This window comes from Amphiura filiformis, chromosome 5 (assembly GCF_039555335.1).
Source record: "Amphiura filiformis chromosome 5, Afil_fr2py, whole genome shotgun sequence".
NCBI lineage: Eukaryota > Metazoa > Echinodermata > Ophiuroidea > Amphilepidida > Amphiuridae > Amphiura > Amphiura filiformis.
This window is the reverse complement of record NC_092632.1, coordinates 67,757,664-67,778,153: the sequence shown is the minus strand read 5'-3', so window position 1 is coordinate 67,778,153 and position 20,490 is coordinate 67,757,664. Positions and strand designations below refer to the sequence as shown.

At 37.9% G+C, this 20,490-nt stretch overlaps 1 protein-coding gene across 1 annotated transcript; it reads right to left on the bottom strand.

Moving 5' to 3' along the window:
* Positions 1 to 1,353: 1,353 nt before the first annotated feature.
* On the bottom strand, positions 1,354 to 20,267 carry LOC140153600 (2-oxoisovalerate dehydrogenase subunit alpha, mitochondrial-like). Its single transcript, XM_072176382.1, has 9 exons — positions 20,088 to 20,267; positions 14,004 to 14,267; positions 12,308 to 12,416; positions 11,572 to 11,733; positions 9,889 to 10,033; positions 9,518 to 9,579; positions 5,777 to 5,918; positions 4,644 to 4,815; positions 1,354 to 3,350 (listed from the first exon to the last, which is right to left on the bottom strand). The coding sequence occupies exons 1-9, from the start codon at positions 20,178 to 20,180 to the stop codon at positions 3,177 to 3,179; spliced, it is 1,323 nt and encodes a 440-aa protein (XP_072032483.1). The 5' UTR covers positions 20,181 to 20,267; the 3' UTR covers positions 1,354 to 3,176.
* Between the last annotated feature and the right edge of the window lie 223 nt (positions 20,268 to 20,490).

Genomic DNA, 20,490 nt, shown 5'->3' with positions numbered 1-20,490 from the left:
TTAAATGATGACTGTACCCACCAAGTTTCATGCCCATACGACAGTTTTTACTAATTTGACCTCAGATGACCCCTGGTGACCCCAAAATGAACTTCCAAAAATTTGCCTTGAAATGTTGACTGTACCCATCAAGTTTCATGCCCATACGAGTTTTTAATAACTTGACCTCAGATGACCCCTGAGTGACCTCGGATGACCCCGTAATGACCTTCCAAAAATTTGGCAAAACCAAAGAACTATTTCATCAAAGTAATAAATCAAAACAGAAAGATGCTTCCTTTACGAGTTATCACTCATTGAAAGTGCTACTTTGCTATACTTTACATGGAAAGCGACTATCTTAAAGTCGTCATATTTCCTTAATTACATGACCGATCAAGCTGTTATTGGGATATGTGATGCACAGTTGAAATTTAATTATTAAAAGATTTGGTGACCTCAGTTGACATTTGACCTTGTATGTGACCTTTGACCTCATGAAAATCTAATCAGGTCCGAGAACCTCTGGCCACGCAACTCCCCACCAAGTTACGTCACTGTACCCCATACGGATCTCCAGATAATCTGTTTACAAGGTATTTTGCTTATTACGCATATATTATGCAAATTAGGTACTTAATTACCATATTTTACGCTCAAAATCTAATCAGGTCGAGAACCTCTGGCCCCGCTACTCCTCACCAAGTTAGGTCACTGTACCCCATACGGATCTCCAGATAAGCTGTTCACAAGGGTTTTTGCTTGATACGCATCAAATACGCATAAATTATGCAAATTAGGTACTTAATTAGCATATTTTGCGCTGAAAATCTAATCAGGTCGAGAACATCTGGCCACGCTATTCCCCACCAAGTTACGTCACTGTACCCCATACGGATCTCCAGATAAGCTGTTCACAAGGTTTTTTTTGCTTGATACGCATCAAATACGCATAAATTATGCAAATTAGGTACTTAATTAGCATATTTTGCGCTGAAAATCTAATCAGGTCGAGAACATCTGGCCATGCTACTCCCCACCAAGTTACGTCACTGTACCCCATACGGATCTCCAGATAATCTGTTCACAAGGTATTTTGCTTATTACGCATAAATTATGCAAATTAGGTACTTAATTACCATATTTTGCGCTCAAAATCTAATCAGGTCGACACCCTTTGGTCATGCTACCCCTATAAAGTTTCATCATCATAGCACTTACGGTTCTCAAGATAACGCGTTCACAAGCTTTTTCGAACGCACACACGCACACACGCACACACGCACCCCCGCACGCACACACCCCCACACACACGGACACACACACACCATAGTGATTACTAAGTCTCTCCCTGAACATTCAGGCGAGACAATAATAACAATGTACATTTAGAGTTCTAATATTTATTCTGTTTATACTCCTAGTTTGGAGGTGCACATTCAAGAAGTGCCACACTGCATACAACTCATACAGACAAACCAAAATCAGGCAGTTTTTTTATACTTTACAGTTATTCCAGCTCCAGTGACACCCCAGGTACAAATGACCATACGAGGATATGTCGCAAACATGGGTAGCATTTTCGGCCTTCTGGTGTATCAATGACCCTTTTTCTAAGCCAGTTTTGGTATATGAATTGGTGCTTTTTTCAAAATTTTCTCAATTTTTTTCGGAAAATAGCCAAATTTTACCTCAATCTAGCTCAAACTTCTGAATTTTCCCAACATTTTGGGGAAAATGTGTAAAAACTAAGACAATTTGTGTTCAATTTGGCCAAAAATGTTGACTTATGGTATATTGATGGGTCCACTTTCAAATTCTCAGTGGCACACCCCTACCAAAACCAAACGTGAGTAGTACCCCCTGGGTGACACCTCATTAAATTCCCTGGATCTTTGGATACATTGAAATAGGCATTGCATTTTAATTTGACAAATCAATATAACAGCACCGTAATGCTAGTTTCCTAATCCTACCCAGGAAAATATGCATGAGGTGGCACTGCAGTTGGAACAGATAATGATGGATAACTTTCCTGTTATCTATTACATATTTTCAATAAGGAAATAGAGCTCAGACAAACTTGCATTATATAATAAAGGAGAGAAAAAATCAGGCATCAAAAAGAAAATTAGGAAACCACACTCTATGGATTCAAAGTGTGTTAATATCAAGATTGGCACTGGGTCCCAGAAGGTGAAGAGCGAGGACCAGAGAGAGAGAGACACAGGGCTTCGCTAGGGGGGGGGGGTATGACACCCCAATACACAATTTTTGCCGGCAAAAATTGACTGTTGTCGTCGAAACCATGTGATTGTCGGCAAATGGCAAATTGCAAGAGTCATATAAAAGATTATTGTGTTACGAAATTGTGCTGCTGTTACGTAATAGGCCTATTGTTAATGTTTATGTAATGACTTTTTTTTAAATTGTCAAAAAAATTTTGACCCTTTCCCCGCCCACTTTTTAGATTCTTGGCGCTGTCCTGGCTAAAAAAAATTGGGTCTACAATTCACAAAATATTTCCGTCAGCAAAACATGCTGTACACCCTCCAAATCATATTGGTCTAGCGACGCCCCTGGAGAGACAGGGAGAGGGGAGAGAGGGACAGATGGAGATGGAGCAAGAGGGGGAGAGAGAAACATACAGATAGAGAGAAGCGGAGAGAGAGAAGTGTAATGCAAGTGAAGCATAAGTGTGCCTGAAATCCCCTGAAAGTTTTTAAAGTACAACATGATATGAGTAATACAATAACACAATCTGTTTAAAATGTGTGCAATTACCTTTATCTGAACATAAAAATATATATCATTCAATATATATGTACATGACAAAGATATACAATATTTAATAATACTTAAAGTTTAAACTACTGTAAATTCAGGTGCATGTTTAGATCTTTAAATAAATCTAAATGTGATCCCATCAAGCAAAATTAGAACAATATCCATGATTTCAACAAACGAGGTCTTAAATTCGAGCTAAAAGAGCTTTGTTTAGGATACAGGGGTGAACATAACTGGTACCTTAATTCTTTTGCGCACTGTATTCTTCCTAGGCCAGTACTGATGTCATGACTGAACTTGTTATTTTGATATAATTCTAATGCATCCCACTGATGATACCGTGTTCAGCATCACCAATTGCACAACATAAGTTCTCTTCTCCATGATGGTGAAACGATGACATTTTCTCCTCATTTCCAATCTTCAAAGTTGTCCGGATAATGCTCCTTGTATTTCTGCACATGTTGCTTCATATCTTCCATCTGTTGCTGTAACCTTGTTGGCATCTCATCGTATACATCAGTAAACATGTATGTTGGTGACGGCTTTTTCCTCCTCTCCGCTTTCTGGAACTCTTGCATTATCTAGGTATTATGGGTGAGAAAATTCATTTTGATCCATTACCATTGAAAAAAAGTGAAAATTAGTAGAGTTCTTTGTAGAGGAAATTGACACACACTATAGAAAGAAACACCAGACCGCCATGGAACTGACATGCCTCAAATAGGAGACCTATTGGCAAAATGATTTCTACAGGTGTGTAGCGCCCTCTGGAATAGTGGACATCCACTGTGTGTGTGTGTCCACGTTTTATGAGCTTCAATTCATACAAAAGATAATGGTTGCAGGTGAAACAGATATATTTACATACATACACAGTGGAATCTGTTCTTACCTCTTTCTTGATTTGCTTCATCCATGCCTTCTCTGTGTTAATATCCCACCATCCCTGATCCATCATATAAAACCTCACACCCACACACACCCCACACCACACCTATAAACGCACACACAGTGGAAGCTGTTCTTACCTCTTTCTTGATTTGTTTCATCCATGCCTTCTCTGTGTCAATATCCAACCATCCCTGATCCATCATATAAAACCTCACACCCACCCACACCCCACACCACACCTATAAACGCACACACAGTGGAATCTGTTCTTACCTCTTTCTTGATTTGTTTCATCCATGCTTTCTCTGTGTCAATATCTCACCATCCCTGGTCCATCATATAAAACCTCACACCCACACACACCCCACCTATAAATGCACACACAGTGGAAGCTGTTCTTACCTCTTTCTTGATTTGTTTCATCCATGCCTTCTCTGTGTCAATATCCAACCATCCCTGATCCATCATATAAAACCTCACACCCACCCACACCACACCTATAAACGCACACACAGTGGAATCTGTTCTTACCTCTTTCTTGATTTGTTTCATCCATGCCTTCTCTGTGTTAATATCCCACCATCCCTGGTCCATCATATAAAACCTCACACCCACACACACCCCACACAACACCTATAAACGCACACACAGTGGAATCTGTTCTTACCTCTTTCTTGATTTGTTTCATCCATGCTTTCTCTGTGTCAATATCTCACCATCCCTGATCCATCATATAAAACCTTGGCCTACCAATATGGTGGTCCTCACACCACCACCCCACCCACCCACACCTATAAACGCACACACAGTGGAATCTGTTCTTACCTCTTTCTTGATTTGTTTCATCCATGCCTTCTCTGTGTCAATATCTCACCATCCCTGATCCATCATATAAAACCTTGGCCTACCAATATGGTGGTCCTCACACCACCACCCCACCCACCCACACCTATAAACACACACACAGTGGAATCTATTCTTACCTCTTTCTTGATTTGTTTCATCCATGCTTTCTCTGTATCGATATCCCACCATCCTTGATCCATCATATAAAACCTTAGTCTACCAATAGGGTGATCTTCTTTATCCCAGTATTTCACTTCATCCACTGAGCGATATGCTGACGAGTCATCACTAGTACTATGATGACCAAGTCTACAACATAAAAACATGACAATTTTACAAATTTAATCTAAAATGTATCAATCATCCAATACATACATACTAACATTCAAATGAGTTACCAAGATCATGTCGTGATTCAAATGAATCAAGATTTACTTGGTGTGTAAAGATGACTCCCACATTAATGACGCTCAACTTCCCTAAGTAAACAAATACCTAACTTTTACATGATTTAGGTACTAAAATTGATAAATTAAATGTCAGTCAAAATATGCAAATGAGCTCATTAATATTCAAAAACAATGCCAATAATATACAACTGATAAAGCTTGATAGATCATCATACTCTATCACCCTAACAAGTTAAAAGTTCATCTGCTGAACATTGCATTTAGGTGGTAGAGTGGATCAAAGGAATGCGAGTCAAAATAATGCAAATGAGCTCATTAACTTTCATAAATATGCAGATAACATGACACAAACCATAAAGCACCAGCAACGATAAAAAAGCACAGTGATTTATAATGCGCTACACACAGGCACAACGTCTAGACGTTTAATCCACAAGCCTCAGCACACTTTCTGGTTACCCTTCCAAGTATAATGTTCATCAGCTGTTACAATTACATGGAAGATTGCATTATTGATATTGCTTGTCTGCGTGGACTGCCAACCACCTGCGCCATAACATAATAAACCCACACAACACATTGGCTGTTCCAGTTGATATCCACACTACCCCTGTGGAACATTTTAGAAATATCTTCCACAGAGGGGGGAATGAATTTCAGATGGAATGGACACTTCAGGCTGCTCCATTTGAAACTCACCTTCCCTCTGTTGGGTAGAGGGTGTATGAATTTGAAACAGAGCTGGGCTCATTCCATTTGAAATTCATACTCCCCCTGTGCAAGATATTTCGCAAATCTTCCACAGGGGGAATGTGAATTTTAAGTGGAATAGCCCGTTGTTGGATTCATCCATAGCTCACCTGTATGTCATAGCTTCTATGAGGACTGGTTTGTTTTCTTCTACAGCAATAATCCTAGCGGCTTTGACAGCATTGAATACAGCAAATACATCATTACCATCCACACGGATGCTTGTGATACCATAGGATGGACCGCGAGCAGCTGAGTGAGAAACAAAATCCACAATGCTTGAATATTAATAGAAGACTAGTAAAAACAGTCATAGATTTATATTGGAAATTTACATAATTTAGTGTAATAAATTATACTGTAATCTATATAAATAAAAGGAAGTCGCTAAATCTTGTGCGCGAATAGACTCAGAGATGATTTCACTTTCAGCTCTGATTTATTGGTACATTGATCGGGTACATATTGCCATTAAACCATCTGAGGTTCATTTTGCAAAAATTGGTGGTAACTAAGAGAATAACATAAAAACTGTCGTGTTGCTATGCAAAATCGATCGTCGCAGTGGCATTGTGGGTAATAAGGACAGTGTGAACCGCATAATAATATTTCCATTAAAAAACCATACGCAGAGCAACATTGCCCCGTTTTCTGCCAACTGCGAGGTGGCCAAGAAATGATTCAGGCTATCTAGATGCACAACAGCGCATAATTTAATAATGATCTTACGAGCTTTTCGTCCCTACGCAGATCTAATGCATTGCACTTTATTTGGTTGAAAACGGTCAACAAATATGGTTAAAACCGGATTTTTTTCCCGGCCTTTTATTGTCAAAACTCAGTGGTAGCGCGTACCGTAACTTAGTGCGTTGGCGTACAAGGGATGTGACTCGCACGCACGGGTCGCATATGCATAGGCCAACTTTCCGTGCCAGAGAAATAGAAAAGAAAAGAAAGTAGGACAAAACTGAAAAGGTAGGCCTACTATGGATGGGTTATGGGTACAGGGTTGTGGATTAGAGTAAATAAATAAATAAATCTATATAAATAAAAGGAAGACGCATATGCATAGGCCAACTTTCCGTACCAGAAAAGAAAAGAAAGTAGGACAAAAAGGGGTAATGGGTTTGGTTAAGAGATTACCAAAATGATAAAAATCGTAAGGATACGGGAGGCAGGAAGAAACCTAAAAAATGAAAGAATAAATAAATAAATAAATAATTCATGAAAAAAGGAAGCTAAAATAATGAGAACAGAATTAAATACAAACGGGAAATCACAAGCTATAACTTATAAGCAGGAAATATGAAAAATGGGAACAAAATAATAGAAAAAAAAAACCCTAAAGCTAAAAGGACAAATCTAAGTAAGGGTAGATTTATAAAATAATGCATATGAACGGGTTTCAATAAATAAATAACATGGGAACGGAAAATCACAAGCTAAGCAGCATATATCTATTGGAACAAAATAGATTTATGTAGAAGAAACTGAAAAGAAAGAAAGAATAAAATGAATAAAAAAGAAAAGAAAGGGAAGACAAAAAGATACGGGTATTATAATACAGGTTACTAAATGAAACAGGAGCAAAATAAAGAAGGAAAGAAAGAAACTAATCAGGAAACGAAAGAAAAAAAAGCTAAAATTAAAAACTAATCAGAAAATATAAGAAAAATGAAGCCAAAATAATGAAAACAGAATTAAATATATTAACATAAATAACGGAAATCACAAGCTAAGCAGCATAAAAAAAGAAGCTAAAGGGAAACGTAATAAAGGACAGATTTAGAAAATAATGGGAATGCGGTTAGGCCTAAATAAATAAATAACATGGAAACGGAAAATCCCAAGCTAAATAGCAATTTTTTAATGGGAACAAACTATAGGGCCTACCCATGTAGAAGAAACTGAAAAGAAAGAAAGAAAGAAGCTAAATGGAAATGCAAGAAGGAACAGGTTTAGAAAAATAAAATTTACCTTTTCAATGATTCTACCTTTTCAGTAATTCCTCCTGTTTTAGTGATCGCTCCCATTTACTTATCTAGCGGGGACCCGCGCAAAGCGCGGGTATCCCGCTAGTATACTAATAGGACACATATAAATCATTCTGACACTTCCAAGGAATCCACTTGTATAAAGATGCAGTACCCAAATTAGCATATATATAAAATAACCTTTATCGCCAGGGTCACTTCCTGATTTTTTTTTCAATTCTAGTAAACAAGACAAATTATTAATAGTTACTTTATTTTACTTCTTGGCGACTAAAAATGGCGAGTCAGTGATATCAACATGTTGATGTAGCTATGTCACACATGCATCTATTTGGTGTCTTTAAATTTTGTGTGGGGTATGTGTGGGCCATGTGTGTGTGTGCCATCCTTTTGAGCAAAACTCAATGAAATCCGCATTGAAATCACTGACTCACCAAGAAGAAAAATGATCTAATTATTTGGCATTTCAAGTCGACTCAGAGGTTTCCCACACCAGCAATCAAACATGTCTGGAGGCCTGAAATACACATTGTCACATACAAGCACCTGTGTCTACCAGCTGCAGTGGCCTACCGTGGCCGCTCCTACCCCGGGGGCTGAAGAAAATTAAAGGATTTTAGGCGCTAGCACCCTAAAAGCAATGTATAGTACCATTTTTTCACAGTTTTTATACTATTTCAAATTTTTCCGTCCTTTTTTCTTTACTAATTCTTTTTGCCGCTCCTTCTTCTTCCGCCGCCCTTCTTTTTGACCCGGGGGTTTGCGCCCCCAAAGCCCCCCCCCCAAATACGCGCATGAGCTTACCAATTAATCCAAACTTCCCTGCTTTAAGAATATTGCTTGATTACGAAAATATAGAGTAGACTTACAAAAAGCCTCCTCTGTTTGTATGATTATACAGGCGGGTAAGCATCATTAATTGATCTCGACACTGTATGTAATGTGTTGTTTGTACTGTTCTGGAATATCTGCCTATACATGTTATGTTTCCATTTGTGAATTCATGTTTAAATGTGCTAGTGTGCGATGCGTAATTCTTCTTTCCCCTGAGAATGAACACAGTTTTCAACAGCTGTACTCGATCCAACCGTGATCGTATATCGCGTATTTCAAACTACAATGCGAACGCACAACCTTGAATACAATTCTAATCAATCACGACCACGTTGGCATGGTTGGATTCGCTTCTGCGTTACTCACGCACAATTGCACATGTTGGCGTACATCATGCAGTGTATGCAAAATATCGTCATGCTATGTCAGGCTGTGTTCATTCAATTGCAATTTCTACTATAGCATTGTTTTAATTAGACATACGGCCATATCAAAAGGCTTCAAGAAATTGGACCTCATGAAGATGTAATAAATACTGCACTTAAAATGATTACATTTATTTTACCCCAAGTAATGCTTTTTCCAAAATGTTACAGGTATACGCGGTATTGTTGGTCGAAGCAGCCAAAATATTGATTTTCAGTATCGAAATAAATATATTATTGAAATTTAACACTTTGATGTTTTGCAAAAGTTCATTCTACAAATCATATAATTTAAAAACTTCCTTGATTTACTGTTGTTAATGAGTTATGTATGTTTTACAAAATTGTTGTTGTTTCAGCCCTCTTTACAACATAACTCAAGAACCACAGGACCTACAAAAGTATATTTGTGATATTTGAATCCTTCTACACACTTGCTATGAAATGATAAATGCAATTTTTGCCAAATCTCACTACACCATTCGCAAGATGCTGTGAACTACCAAATTGCAACAGTTTAAAATTGTTGCTAACCTTAAGTGAAAAGGACAAAGAAAAATTGCATTTGCCAAATTTCTTTTGTGATCTAGTGCCTTACCTATTCCATCACCTCGATACTGCTCATGTGTGGGTGTTGAGATTGCATACCCATTATTCCGACTGAAAGAACAATGACGACAAAAGGAGTCATGTTTTATATACCCATGTTATTGGGAGAGGAATTAGATACACTATTATATGTGCAAGAACTATCAGTTTGTGAATAATACTGCTCCTTCTTACAAAAAACAAAACAAAATACCATACTGATGCGAGTATAGTCCCACCTTCGAGAAAAGTCCCATCCCCAAATTTTCAAAATTTTCAAAAATTTCGAGTATAGTCCCACCCCCAATTTTGAAAAATGTTCACCCAAAAACGGGGTGGACTATACTCACGTCAGTACGGTACTATTAACATTCAACTTACCAAAAGAAAATACATGGTGCTTCTAGTGTAGCAGCAAAATTAAGAGCTGCATGTGCGTCCCCTTCACTGGCAGCGCCGTCTCCAAAATAACAGATGACACAAAGACCAGAGCCTGCTCTCTTGAGAGCATAGGCAGCCCCTGTCGCTGTGAATCATAAATCAAAACCAAAAGTTGACTGGTCAGTACAATAGCTGCCCTGTAAACATTTGGCAATTTACACACAGTATATTGTACTCATTTACACATGGCAGGTACACATGGCAGCTATTGCACTTACTAGAGGTTAATGTCACCACAAAGAGATTACACCCAATACAAAGAGTGCCAACTCAAAATTGACCTGTGTGATCCGCCATTTTGGTTAGTTGCTCATGGAGGGCAAATAGTGTACTTCCAGCTTTTTTGGGTCTTTAACCCTAACCCAGGCATGAGACAGAGGTTCAATCAAAAAAGTGGAAAAGCACCAAAAAGAAGGAAAATGAATGAATCTCCTATACTTGTGTACAGAGAAGAAAAACTCAAAAAGGAGGAATTCCTCTAATCTGAGGAAGAATCACATCCCTGCTAACCCTACTCGTGGTTTTTTTGCTATCGGAAGGGAAAGAAGAAACGAAAAAGGAGAGAAGGTGAAGAAAGAATGCCCTCCAAATATGGTGAAGCCGCTACTTTTTGGTTCTGCCTCACTGGTTCATCATAATATATTGTTGGGGGAACAAAAATTCATCTTACCATATGTGACCATCTACACGAACCCAATGTAAAGTCAGTGCTTATTCAGAGATATGGACCAATATGCATTACAGAAATCAATAGAAAACAAGGGAATTTCAAGAGATTTTTGAGCACTTATTTCCCAAACAGTTATGACAAGTGATATATCATTCTAAAGCTGGTTTAATGGAGATTTCAACTGTTTAATAACCCAAAATACTCAAAAGTGCGACTTTTTACTGGATTAGTCGTGGATGGTCACATACGGGTTGCTAGTGGCATTGATATTGACCATATATCCCTACACCTATAGAATCACTCACTTAACTCTGTCAAACACAACCTCAAATCACTCCCCAAACACTCCTACAATATCCTAAAATTGCTCATCCAAACTCTTACAAAATGTACATGATGCCTCAAATAACTCCCCAAACTCTTAACACACAACCTCAAATCACTCACCCAACTCCCTCATACTACGGTACCTAAAATTACTCATCTAACTCTTGCACATTACCTCAAATAATTCCACCAAACTCTCACACAAAACCTCAAATCACCCGCCCAACTATCTCACATTACCTAAAATTGCTCATCCAACTTTTACACACAAGACCTCAACTCAAACAACTCATATGTAACTCTCTCTCACACAAGACATCATATCACTTACACTCTCTCACAAGATTTAAATCATTCATTCAACTCTTTTACACAATACTGTAAAAGTCAATATTTTCGCGAGAAGATATTTTCGCGATTTTGAAGATTTTGTCAATAGCGCGAGAATTAAATTTCGCGGTTTTGATATTGATACAATAGAAACCTAATGCAAAAGGTTATTTTCGCGATTTTATGTCCACCCGCGAAATTCGCGAAAATAAAAACCTCGCGAAAATTTCTACTTTTACAGTACCTCATATAATTTTGCCAAACTTTCTCGCACACAACCCCTGAACTAAACTTACCATGTGGCATTTGGGTTGCCAGAGGGGATGATATTGTGAAGAAATTGAGATCTTTTGTTCCATAGTGTACCGGCATTTGTCTACCTTTCCCTGCATCTGAAGAATTACCATAGCATTGGTTCATGTACTCTGGTAGTGAGTAGCCTCTCCACATTAATACACCTAAAATGAAAAGGACAAGTTTGAGAACTCTATAAAGAGCAGTAATGACAACATTAATAATAACATGACTCACACGATATTCTAAGACTCGCACACATACTTCACGCATGCCATGGCTGCACTGTAAAAAGCAAGGAGGAAACTGGCCTAGTTGCCACTCATACTGAATCATATGGGGATCTGTGTGTATGTACCCCTCAGCGTCATCAGTGAAGTCTTGATTTTCCCAGACTCAGGTGTCTCTAGTCTACAGAAGTACCTGAAACAGGTATTCTGTCCTACCACGCAAACGAAGCTGAAGACTAAAACTAAAATTACAATTAAGCCCTAGGCAACTGGATGCTGAGAAGGAGGAACCTACTTTTCAGCAGATTATTAAACTAACTTCCTTCAGCAATGTTTATTACGAACAAGTTGGAAGATAATAGAATTGTTTTTCACTAAAGGATAAAGTCGTTACCCCCGTTTGAATACGGGAAAATATCTACGGTCTGGTTGAATACGGCACCAGACCATAGTTATTTTCCCGTATTTCGTGAACCAACAGGGGGTAACTAATAGTGTTCACTCTTACCTGCCTCCCTGTATTGTCCAAATACAACATCTCTATCATCTAACGCTGCAGCGCTACCAACATGTGTTCCCTCTTCACCATAGTTAGTCATGTAGAATGAAATACGACCCTGAAAAAACAAACCAATCAAAACATGAAATAAAGAGACCTCGGGATGACACCAATAATATGGTGATCTCACAGTATTATTGTTACCTTTAAGGCAGGTCAGAGGGCAGGAGCCATATTTTCCCAGTTTGGGCCATTTAAGTTACTAAGAAATTGCTGTATATTTCTTAAATACCTATATCTTGTAGGAAATGAGTCAAGCAAGCCAATAATTACATTCATATTACCATAGGTCTTGCAGTTTTGGGTGTTTTCCCCATCGCGAGAAAGATCATGATCATCGCACATCGGCGGAAATGAAAACCCTTATATCAAATCAAGATTTGGTTTCTCCTTTATCCCAATATCATTCCTCTTGTGTATCGTCTTTAGGCCAAAAAAAAAATTGTTTGTTTGTCCATAGAGGCTTATGAAACAGTTGGGTCGGTAGGTCGGATTTAAAAAAATTTTTTTACAGATATTGCACTTGAAACTGACAATTTGAAGACTGGTAAATAAGTCAAAACACACAGCACTTTACTGGTTTAACTCTTGAGATGGTTCTGCATGTTATACTGTTCATTTTCTTTACAGTTTCTTTCTTTAAATTTATACTAACCACTGTTTTATAAGATGTCCCACCGATTCAACGCAAAAAAAAAAAAAAAAAAAACAAGGAAAAAAAAAATTGGTAAAAAAAAAAAAAAAAAAAAAAAAAAATTTAAAAAAAAAGACACGGTCGGGACCAGGGTACACGGTCGGTCGGACGTGGACAAACAAACAATTTTTTTTTTTTTTTGGCCTGCTAGGTCATGCTCCCCTCCAACTTGCCTTAAACTGGTTTGCTCTCCAAATATTTGCAAGGAAGACAGTATTTTGTGGACATGATGTTATCCAGTGGTATAACTAGGGTTGGTAGCGCCCGGGACAAGAAACAAAATTGGCGCCCCTACCCCCCCATCCGAGAATATCTTAGACGCGGGGGTGTGGGAATGGCATCTGCATATTTTTTAAAGTGAGGCCGATTTGGCACGCCCCCTAGCTGTCGCGCCCAGGGCATGTTGCCCCCCCCTTGCCACTGATGGCACCCCCCCTATGCCACTGATGTTATCTCCACCAAACCAACCCCTAATCTCTTCAGGTAATGGCAGTTTATCAAAAAAAAATCATACCAAATTGCACAAAATTAATTTCCCCTAATTTATTGCATCAAATCTTCAAAGCAAAGGAGCATCCTCAAAAGCAGGGAGGAGTACAGGGGATTGTTCTATCTTCTTCAAGATGGACAGTCAAACAACAGGGATTGTTCTATCTTCTTCAAGATGGACAAGGGTGCCAAAGTCATCCAAAATTCCCAAAGACAAATATCTTCTACGGGGGAGTATTTTTTTCAAATGTAATTGGTCAGGGTTAATTATTTTGAAACCCAAACGCCCTGTATTATTGTTTTACGTATATCTGCCACAACTGGAGTAAGTATTTCAAATAGAAGTTACCCAATTGTCTATTCTATTCAAACCTCATACTCCCTCTGTGGAAGACTTTTGCTAAATCTTCCACAGGGGCAGTGTGGATTTTAAATGGAATGGCCCAATATCGCTGTACTTACCTGTCTTTGCGATTCATACAATATTTTATCCATTGCATTAAGTGCAGTCATAGCTTTGTACATTCTGATAACATAATCCTTGTCTAATTTAGGATCTTGACTTGGATCAATGATTCTCCCTTTACGATTCATGACACGATACACTGGGATTCCATCGTAAACATCAGGCTGGATGAAGTCAAGTTTTTCAACAAATTTAGATCGTGAACCAGGAAACTGTGGTTTGTCATCTTCTGATATAATTGATTCTTGTCTCAAGGCAGTCTGAAAATAGATTAAATTGAAAAATTAATTATAACTCAGTGTGAAATACACTCACAAGGCAACTCATGTTCTGATTTGGCATTGTTTATGGCGTAAACAAGGAAGTGGGGTTCTGATTGGGTAACTGAATCATGTAAGTCAATATCGGCACCTCGTAAATTTCGCTGGTCAACTCAAGCTAGCTGCGTAGCATCGCCTGACCCAGTTCTTTTTACGCAATAATCAGAAAGCAGACGAACACCGCTGAAGGAATTTGCTGAAATACAATGTAATTCTTTCACTTCGGTCGGCCAGTGCGAAAAATCTTTGTGAAACTATTTGCAAAAATAATACCGTAACTAGTAAGAATTTTAATTGAATGAACACAGCTTTCAACAGCTGTATTTGATCCAACCGCAATAGTATATATCATGTATTTCATACTACAACGCGAACGCAAAACCTTGGTACCATACTAGCCAATCACGAGTGTGTGTTGGCATGCATGCATGGTTGGCGTACATCGTGCAGTGTATGCAAAAAATCGTCAGGCTGCGTTCATTCAATTGAAATTTCCACTAGATCTATAGTTTTCATCAGAGAACTTCAGCAGCAGTCAGCCAATTTGGTACAGTTTACGGCGTATGAAGTGTGGTTCTGACTGGGGGTTCTGATTGAATCAAATCATGCATCGGCACCTCATTCGCTGGTCAAGCTGTGTAGCAACATGTGATCTAGTTCTTTACGCAATAATCAGACAGAGCAGACAAACACCGCTAAGTAATTTGCTGAATGGTATAGTATCTATAGGGCAATCAGATTCAAGACTGCATGATTACTAATTTCTTCGATCAAAAATGAACAGCAAGGCGTCAGTCAAACACATGCAGGCTGCAAAATAACCGAAGGCACGTCACTGCACCGAAGCGAAGAAAGTTGCCTTTGGTGCCCACCAGTTGCCATGATGCCCTATTAAGGGGGTACTTCATGTACACCCCTCGCCAATTTTGTGCCTATTTTTCTCAAAAATTATAGCACATTGATTGGTGACAAGTAAGATATGTATATTATAGGAGCAAGGACTACAACTACTGTGCTGAAAATTCAGCAACTCAAAGCAAGTAGTTATTGATTTATTGATCAAATATTGGTTTTCCCTCATTTTTGACTGTAACTCCACAACTGTTATCTGTGCTGAAGGGTCAGTCCATCTCAAATCACCTAATGGGTTGGCTGGTCACCCTCTCAGATTTTGTTTAAAATCACTTATATCATAGCCCTATGTACCAAATGAACACATTTCAAATGGTAGGTCTCTACTCTTTGTCGTTTCCGAGAACCGGCCCATTGAAAATTGGGTCAGACCCCCCCCTTTTTGGGCACGCGTGTCGCGACATTAATTTTCTTCCGAGTTTAGACATCCATATCTTCACCTAGGGGTAAGCTACAGGGCTACAAATTGGAATCTAGGGTGTCTTTGACCCAAATAACCAGATTCTGGACTCATAAACAATGTATCTCACCCCCATTGGCTGATATAGACATATAAAAATGCATGTTCGTGTTGACGCACATGACAAATTCCTGTTTTTGCCCCCCCCCCCCCTCCTCTTCATCCTAGATGTCAGACATCATCTATTTTGCCTTTAGTAGGCAATATAGGTTCAGGTGTGACCCCCTATAGCAGGGTAGACCACTCATTGGCTTAATAAAAATTTCACAGGGGCTCAAAGATGACTCCTCAGCCAAAAGACCCCCGTTCGTAACCCCATTTGACCTTGTGGGAAATAATCCACCGTAACCAAACTCACACAAATTCAAAATACTTGCATGATGTTCCTCTGTACCAAAAATCTTAGTGGTGTCAAGCCATCTTCATGGTTAAATTAGTGTTTGAATCTCTCATTGAAATACACAGTAAATTGATGAACTTTGCATTCTGGGAATTAGAACATTAATGGCAATTACTGCATGTGTATTTCAATGCGATCTCCAAACAGTCATTTAACCATGAAGATGGCTTGACACCACTTTAATTTCTGGTACAGAGGAACATCATAGAAGTATTTTGAATATTTGTGAGTTTGATTATGGTGGCTCATTTCCCACATAATAAAATTTGGGTTGGTATTTAGGACAATTTTGTGTGTATTTCAATGGGAAGTGGACAAATTGCGTCAAAAAACATCAAATATTCAATGAGCCATAACTCAGAAACGACAAGGAGTTGAGACCTACCGTTTGAAATGTGTTCATTTGACCCATAGGTCTATGATATAAGTGATTTTAAAGAAAATCTGAGAGGGTGACCAGCCAACCTTTTCTGAAAATTAGGTGAGTTGATATGGAATGACTCTGAAATAAAATTTCCATGGCAGTAGTTGCAGTAGTTGTAGCCCGGGGGTATTCAAGTTTAGTTTCAAATTTTAACCCAAATTGTCCTAGTTTTTACAAATTTTCCCCAAATTTTGAAAACTAAATTAACAAAAAATTGGGCTATTTTCAGAAAAAATTGAAAAAATTTTGAAAAAAGGACCCATTCATATACCAGAATAGGCTTTGAAAAAGGGGTCATTGATATACCAAGAGGCTGAAAATGCTACCCATATTTGCGGCCCGTCCCCGTATGGTCATTTGTACTGAGTACCCCCCCCCCCGGAGTTGTAGTCCTTGCCCCTATAATATGCATATCTTACTTTTCCCCAATGCGCTATAATTTTTGAGAAAAATGCAAAAATAGGCACAAAATTGAGCAGGGATGTACATTGTAGTACCCCCTTAATTGCTGCTATTCTTTAACATGTAATTGCCTTGTAAAATAGACGTGGTTGTGGCCTTTCAAAATTGCCTTGAAATGGGTTCCGTTAAGAATCCTTATTTTGCAGCCTGAACACATCATGGCACGTCAAACTCATGATGGTCATCATGACAAAATTGACATGATGATGATTGATGAATTTTTAATTTTATTGATGATCATGAATAATTTGCTTATTATAGAGGGCCTCATTCAACTCCTACTTGTAACCACAGAAATGGCTTAACTGTGTAATCCCCAGGAAAATACAAAAATTTGAAATTTAGACGCCAGAAACTTTACGTAGAAAGTCAAAAAGTGTCAATTGGTATACCTTGATACAAAAGTTATCATACAGTGATAGTGATTTTTTTTCAAATAAAATCGCTTTTCTGTAAAATGGATCGCCGTGCTGAAAAATGTTGCATGTACTAGCTTGTTTGTAGTAATTCATTGTACATGTAAGGTACCATCAATGATGCACAGTGTCAACACCCTGTATTATAAATATTTTTCCATACAGCTCAATACTCCGTTGAAATCAATATTCTATTATTGACAGTAAAGAAAGTTTACATATGCATTGTGTTATAGGGTTTGCACCTGGAACTTAACTGAATGGGCTAAACGTGTTCCTTTATACCTATAAAGTAGAATTGTAATTCTCAAAATTAAATATATCACAATTTTTACATTGGATTTCAAAATCTTTACTTTTAAAATGCAGTAAAAGATTACACCCATCGAATGTGTGTCATCAGCCCTCAGATCGGCAAATTGAGCAAATAGAATTAATTGTCATGTCAATTTGGAGTTATTAGGGGCAACTAAAACTGATATGAGGTAAGTTTTATATGTTTGGAATCTGTATTGCCTATTCTGAAGGAATGATTGCCATGTAAACAAACCATCCCTTGGCCCATATGGACATGGTGTACTACTTTTCAGTACCCTGTTTTCCATGGGTGACTGTCTTTATCATAATGACATCTACGGACCTAGGTATGACGAGTTACAGTTACTGGAACTAGGGTGACTGTAGGAACCCATGGATTCGATCCATGTAGTAAAAGATATCCACAGCAAGCTGCAAGGCCCGCTAATTAGTGTACTGCTTTTCGAGTGAGTGTACTGGAAACAAAACCCTGGTTTTACCTGAAAACAAATCGATTTTCTTGTAATAGAAACATCATATGGGGTACTAGAGCATGCACAAATCGTAATAATGTGTAGAATATAGAAACTCTGTGTGTATCTCATATGATAGTCATGGTATGCTAAGCCTGAGTCGCTGGGCCTATCTCGAACAAAATCGCGATGCGTAGCTGTTGAAATATGAGAGGAGTCGCTGTACTATCACAGCAATTTTTGACACGAAGATATAGGGATGATGACGATGTGTGATGGTCACAACTTGGCAAAATAACTTCGCTAATTTTTGTCCTACAGACATGGTTGACCCTATACAAATGACTTCGTACCCATGCACAGCATGGGTACGAATAAGCAGTATACAAAGACAGTGTATATGGAGATCCATGGAGGAGCTGTCAAAAATTACATATTTCAAAACCAGGATAACTGCGCCCATTATGAAAATTTACACAAACCCATCATTTTCAAAATACACTGAAACCCTATATTCCATTTTTGAAAAATATGATCCCTAATGTTTACTTACTTTTGTTCAGCAAAAACCAAATTCCAGTTTGTCAAATTCATGTCTCAGAATGTTTATATTTTGTAGACTGATAAATGTTTCCATATATTGCACCCAAGTGTCAGTGCTAAACCCCTCATGTGGAGCAAATGATATTACAAGAAGTCAATTTGACCAACCACATTATAGATTAGGCTGTTCTTCCCCATCCATAATGATGTTTTGAAGCATGACCCAGCAACACCTTTAATCTACTCAAGGCTGGATGACAGCATGTCATGTTTTAATTGGCCAACACCAAACATGTGATACACATGGCAGACCTAAGCCAAGCTCTTTCAGTGAGTATGAAATCTCTGTTACCAGTGTATTGAAAGCACATGTTCGGTGAAGTGCATCAAAGAAATAAATTGTTTTTTAAAGACTTGATACAGACTATTAGGCAACATGCTGTACATAAAGGCCTACAGGCTGTAGTTTGCCAAATGAAAATGGTGGCAAGTTTGATCAGAAGAATTTATGTTGTGGAATTAAAACATTTATACATCATTTTTGGCAACAAATTTCAACCAAATTGTTATTTTAAAAGGATATTCTTACAGAAGGACTTCTCCTTATCAAGTTTAGCAACAAAAGACATTGGTGAGTAAGTAACTTGTTGTAAAAAAACCTGCTGCACATGGCCATGTCATGGAAATCATGATTTCCTAGTTTCCATGTGGATTGTTAATTGATACCATTTTCCGCGTATAGGTTGACCCCTCATTTTTTAAGTTAAATAATGTGAAATATCATACTTGAAAATTTGATGATCATACCTATGACAAACACAATGTCAATGACTGTCAATGAATGATGATGATTGATGATCATGATATAGGTAACCCAGGCAAATCTTAGTTAACACATTTGCTAGTCAGTCAAATTCGCCGACAATGTCAATGCATTTTTACATAGAAATTTAAAACAAGTGCCCGAAGAAAGAAACCTACATAAATATTTTTTCTATACTTCACTTGACCCAAATATATGATTTTTTATGGTGATAAGTCACCCGCACATGGAATTTTAGAGGGATTTGGATAGTATTTCCATTAAAAAAGCTGCTATCATAATGAGACTAAGATCTAGAAACACCCCGAAATGCCGTTTTGGGGAATTTTGCTAGCTGAAACTTTTTGATGAAAGTCAATCTTTGACAAGATGTAACTTTGCTACGGAAAGTGCTATGAAAAAATGGTTTTCAGTTTTGGCTTTGTTTACTCAAGGGCTTTAATTTGATATATAAAATGATGCAGTTTGATGGCAAATTTAAATTCACCTAGCATACCTACATGATATGATCATGATCATGTCAACAAAAAAAGACCAATGATTTGCTTACCGAAGTTGTCAAATGCCTTCTAGGTGGATGCTTGACTAACCAAGACCGTCTCAGAGTGTGAAAATACGACAGAGATCTTCGGAGAGAAGCCATTTGATAAAGTTTTTACTTGTTCTGAATCTCAGTTCACACTTTCAGCTTTATTTTCACTATTTTTTGCCAATCAAAATTCACGCAGCTTGTCGTACATTGACCCCATTTGACCCAATTATTAAAACCACTTAGCGTTCTCATTTTTTTTATTTGCCTTTTTTTTACTAATTTATGCCATTTGTAGCAAAATTTTTACCTAAAATATAACGCTAATAAACTTAAATTGTATATTTGTTTTTAAATATTGTGTGATAAAAATGACGTTTCATTAACTTTTTTTTGCGCTCAACATTTTTCATTACTCTAGGTG

Coding starts and splice junctions, on each gene's coding strand:
- LOC140153600 (XM_072176382.1), bottom strand. CDS start 20,180: ATGGCTTCTCTCCGAAGATCTCTGTCGTATTTTCACACTCTGAGACGG. Junction 14,268..20,087: donor GAAGGCATTTGACAACTTCG/GTAAGCAAATCA, acceptor ATCTATTTTCAG/ACTGCCTTGAGACAAGAATC. Junction 11,734..12,307: donor TGGACAATACAGGGAGGCAG/GTAAGAGTGAAC, acceptor TTTTCATTTTAG/GTGTATTAATGTGGAGAGGC.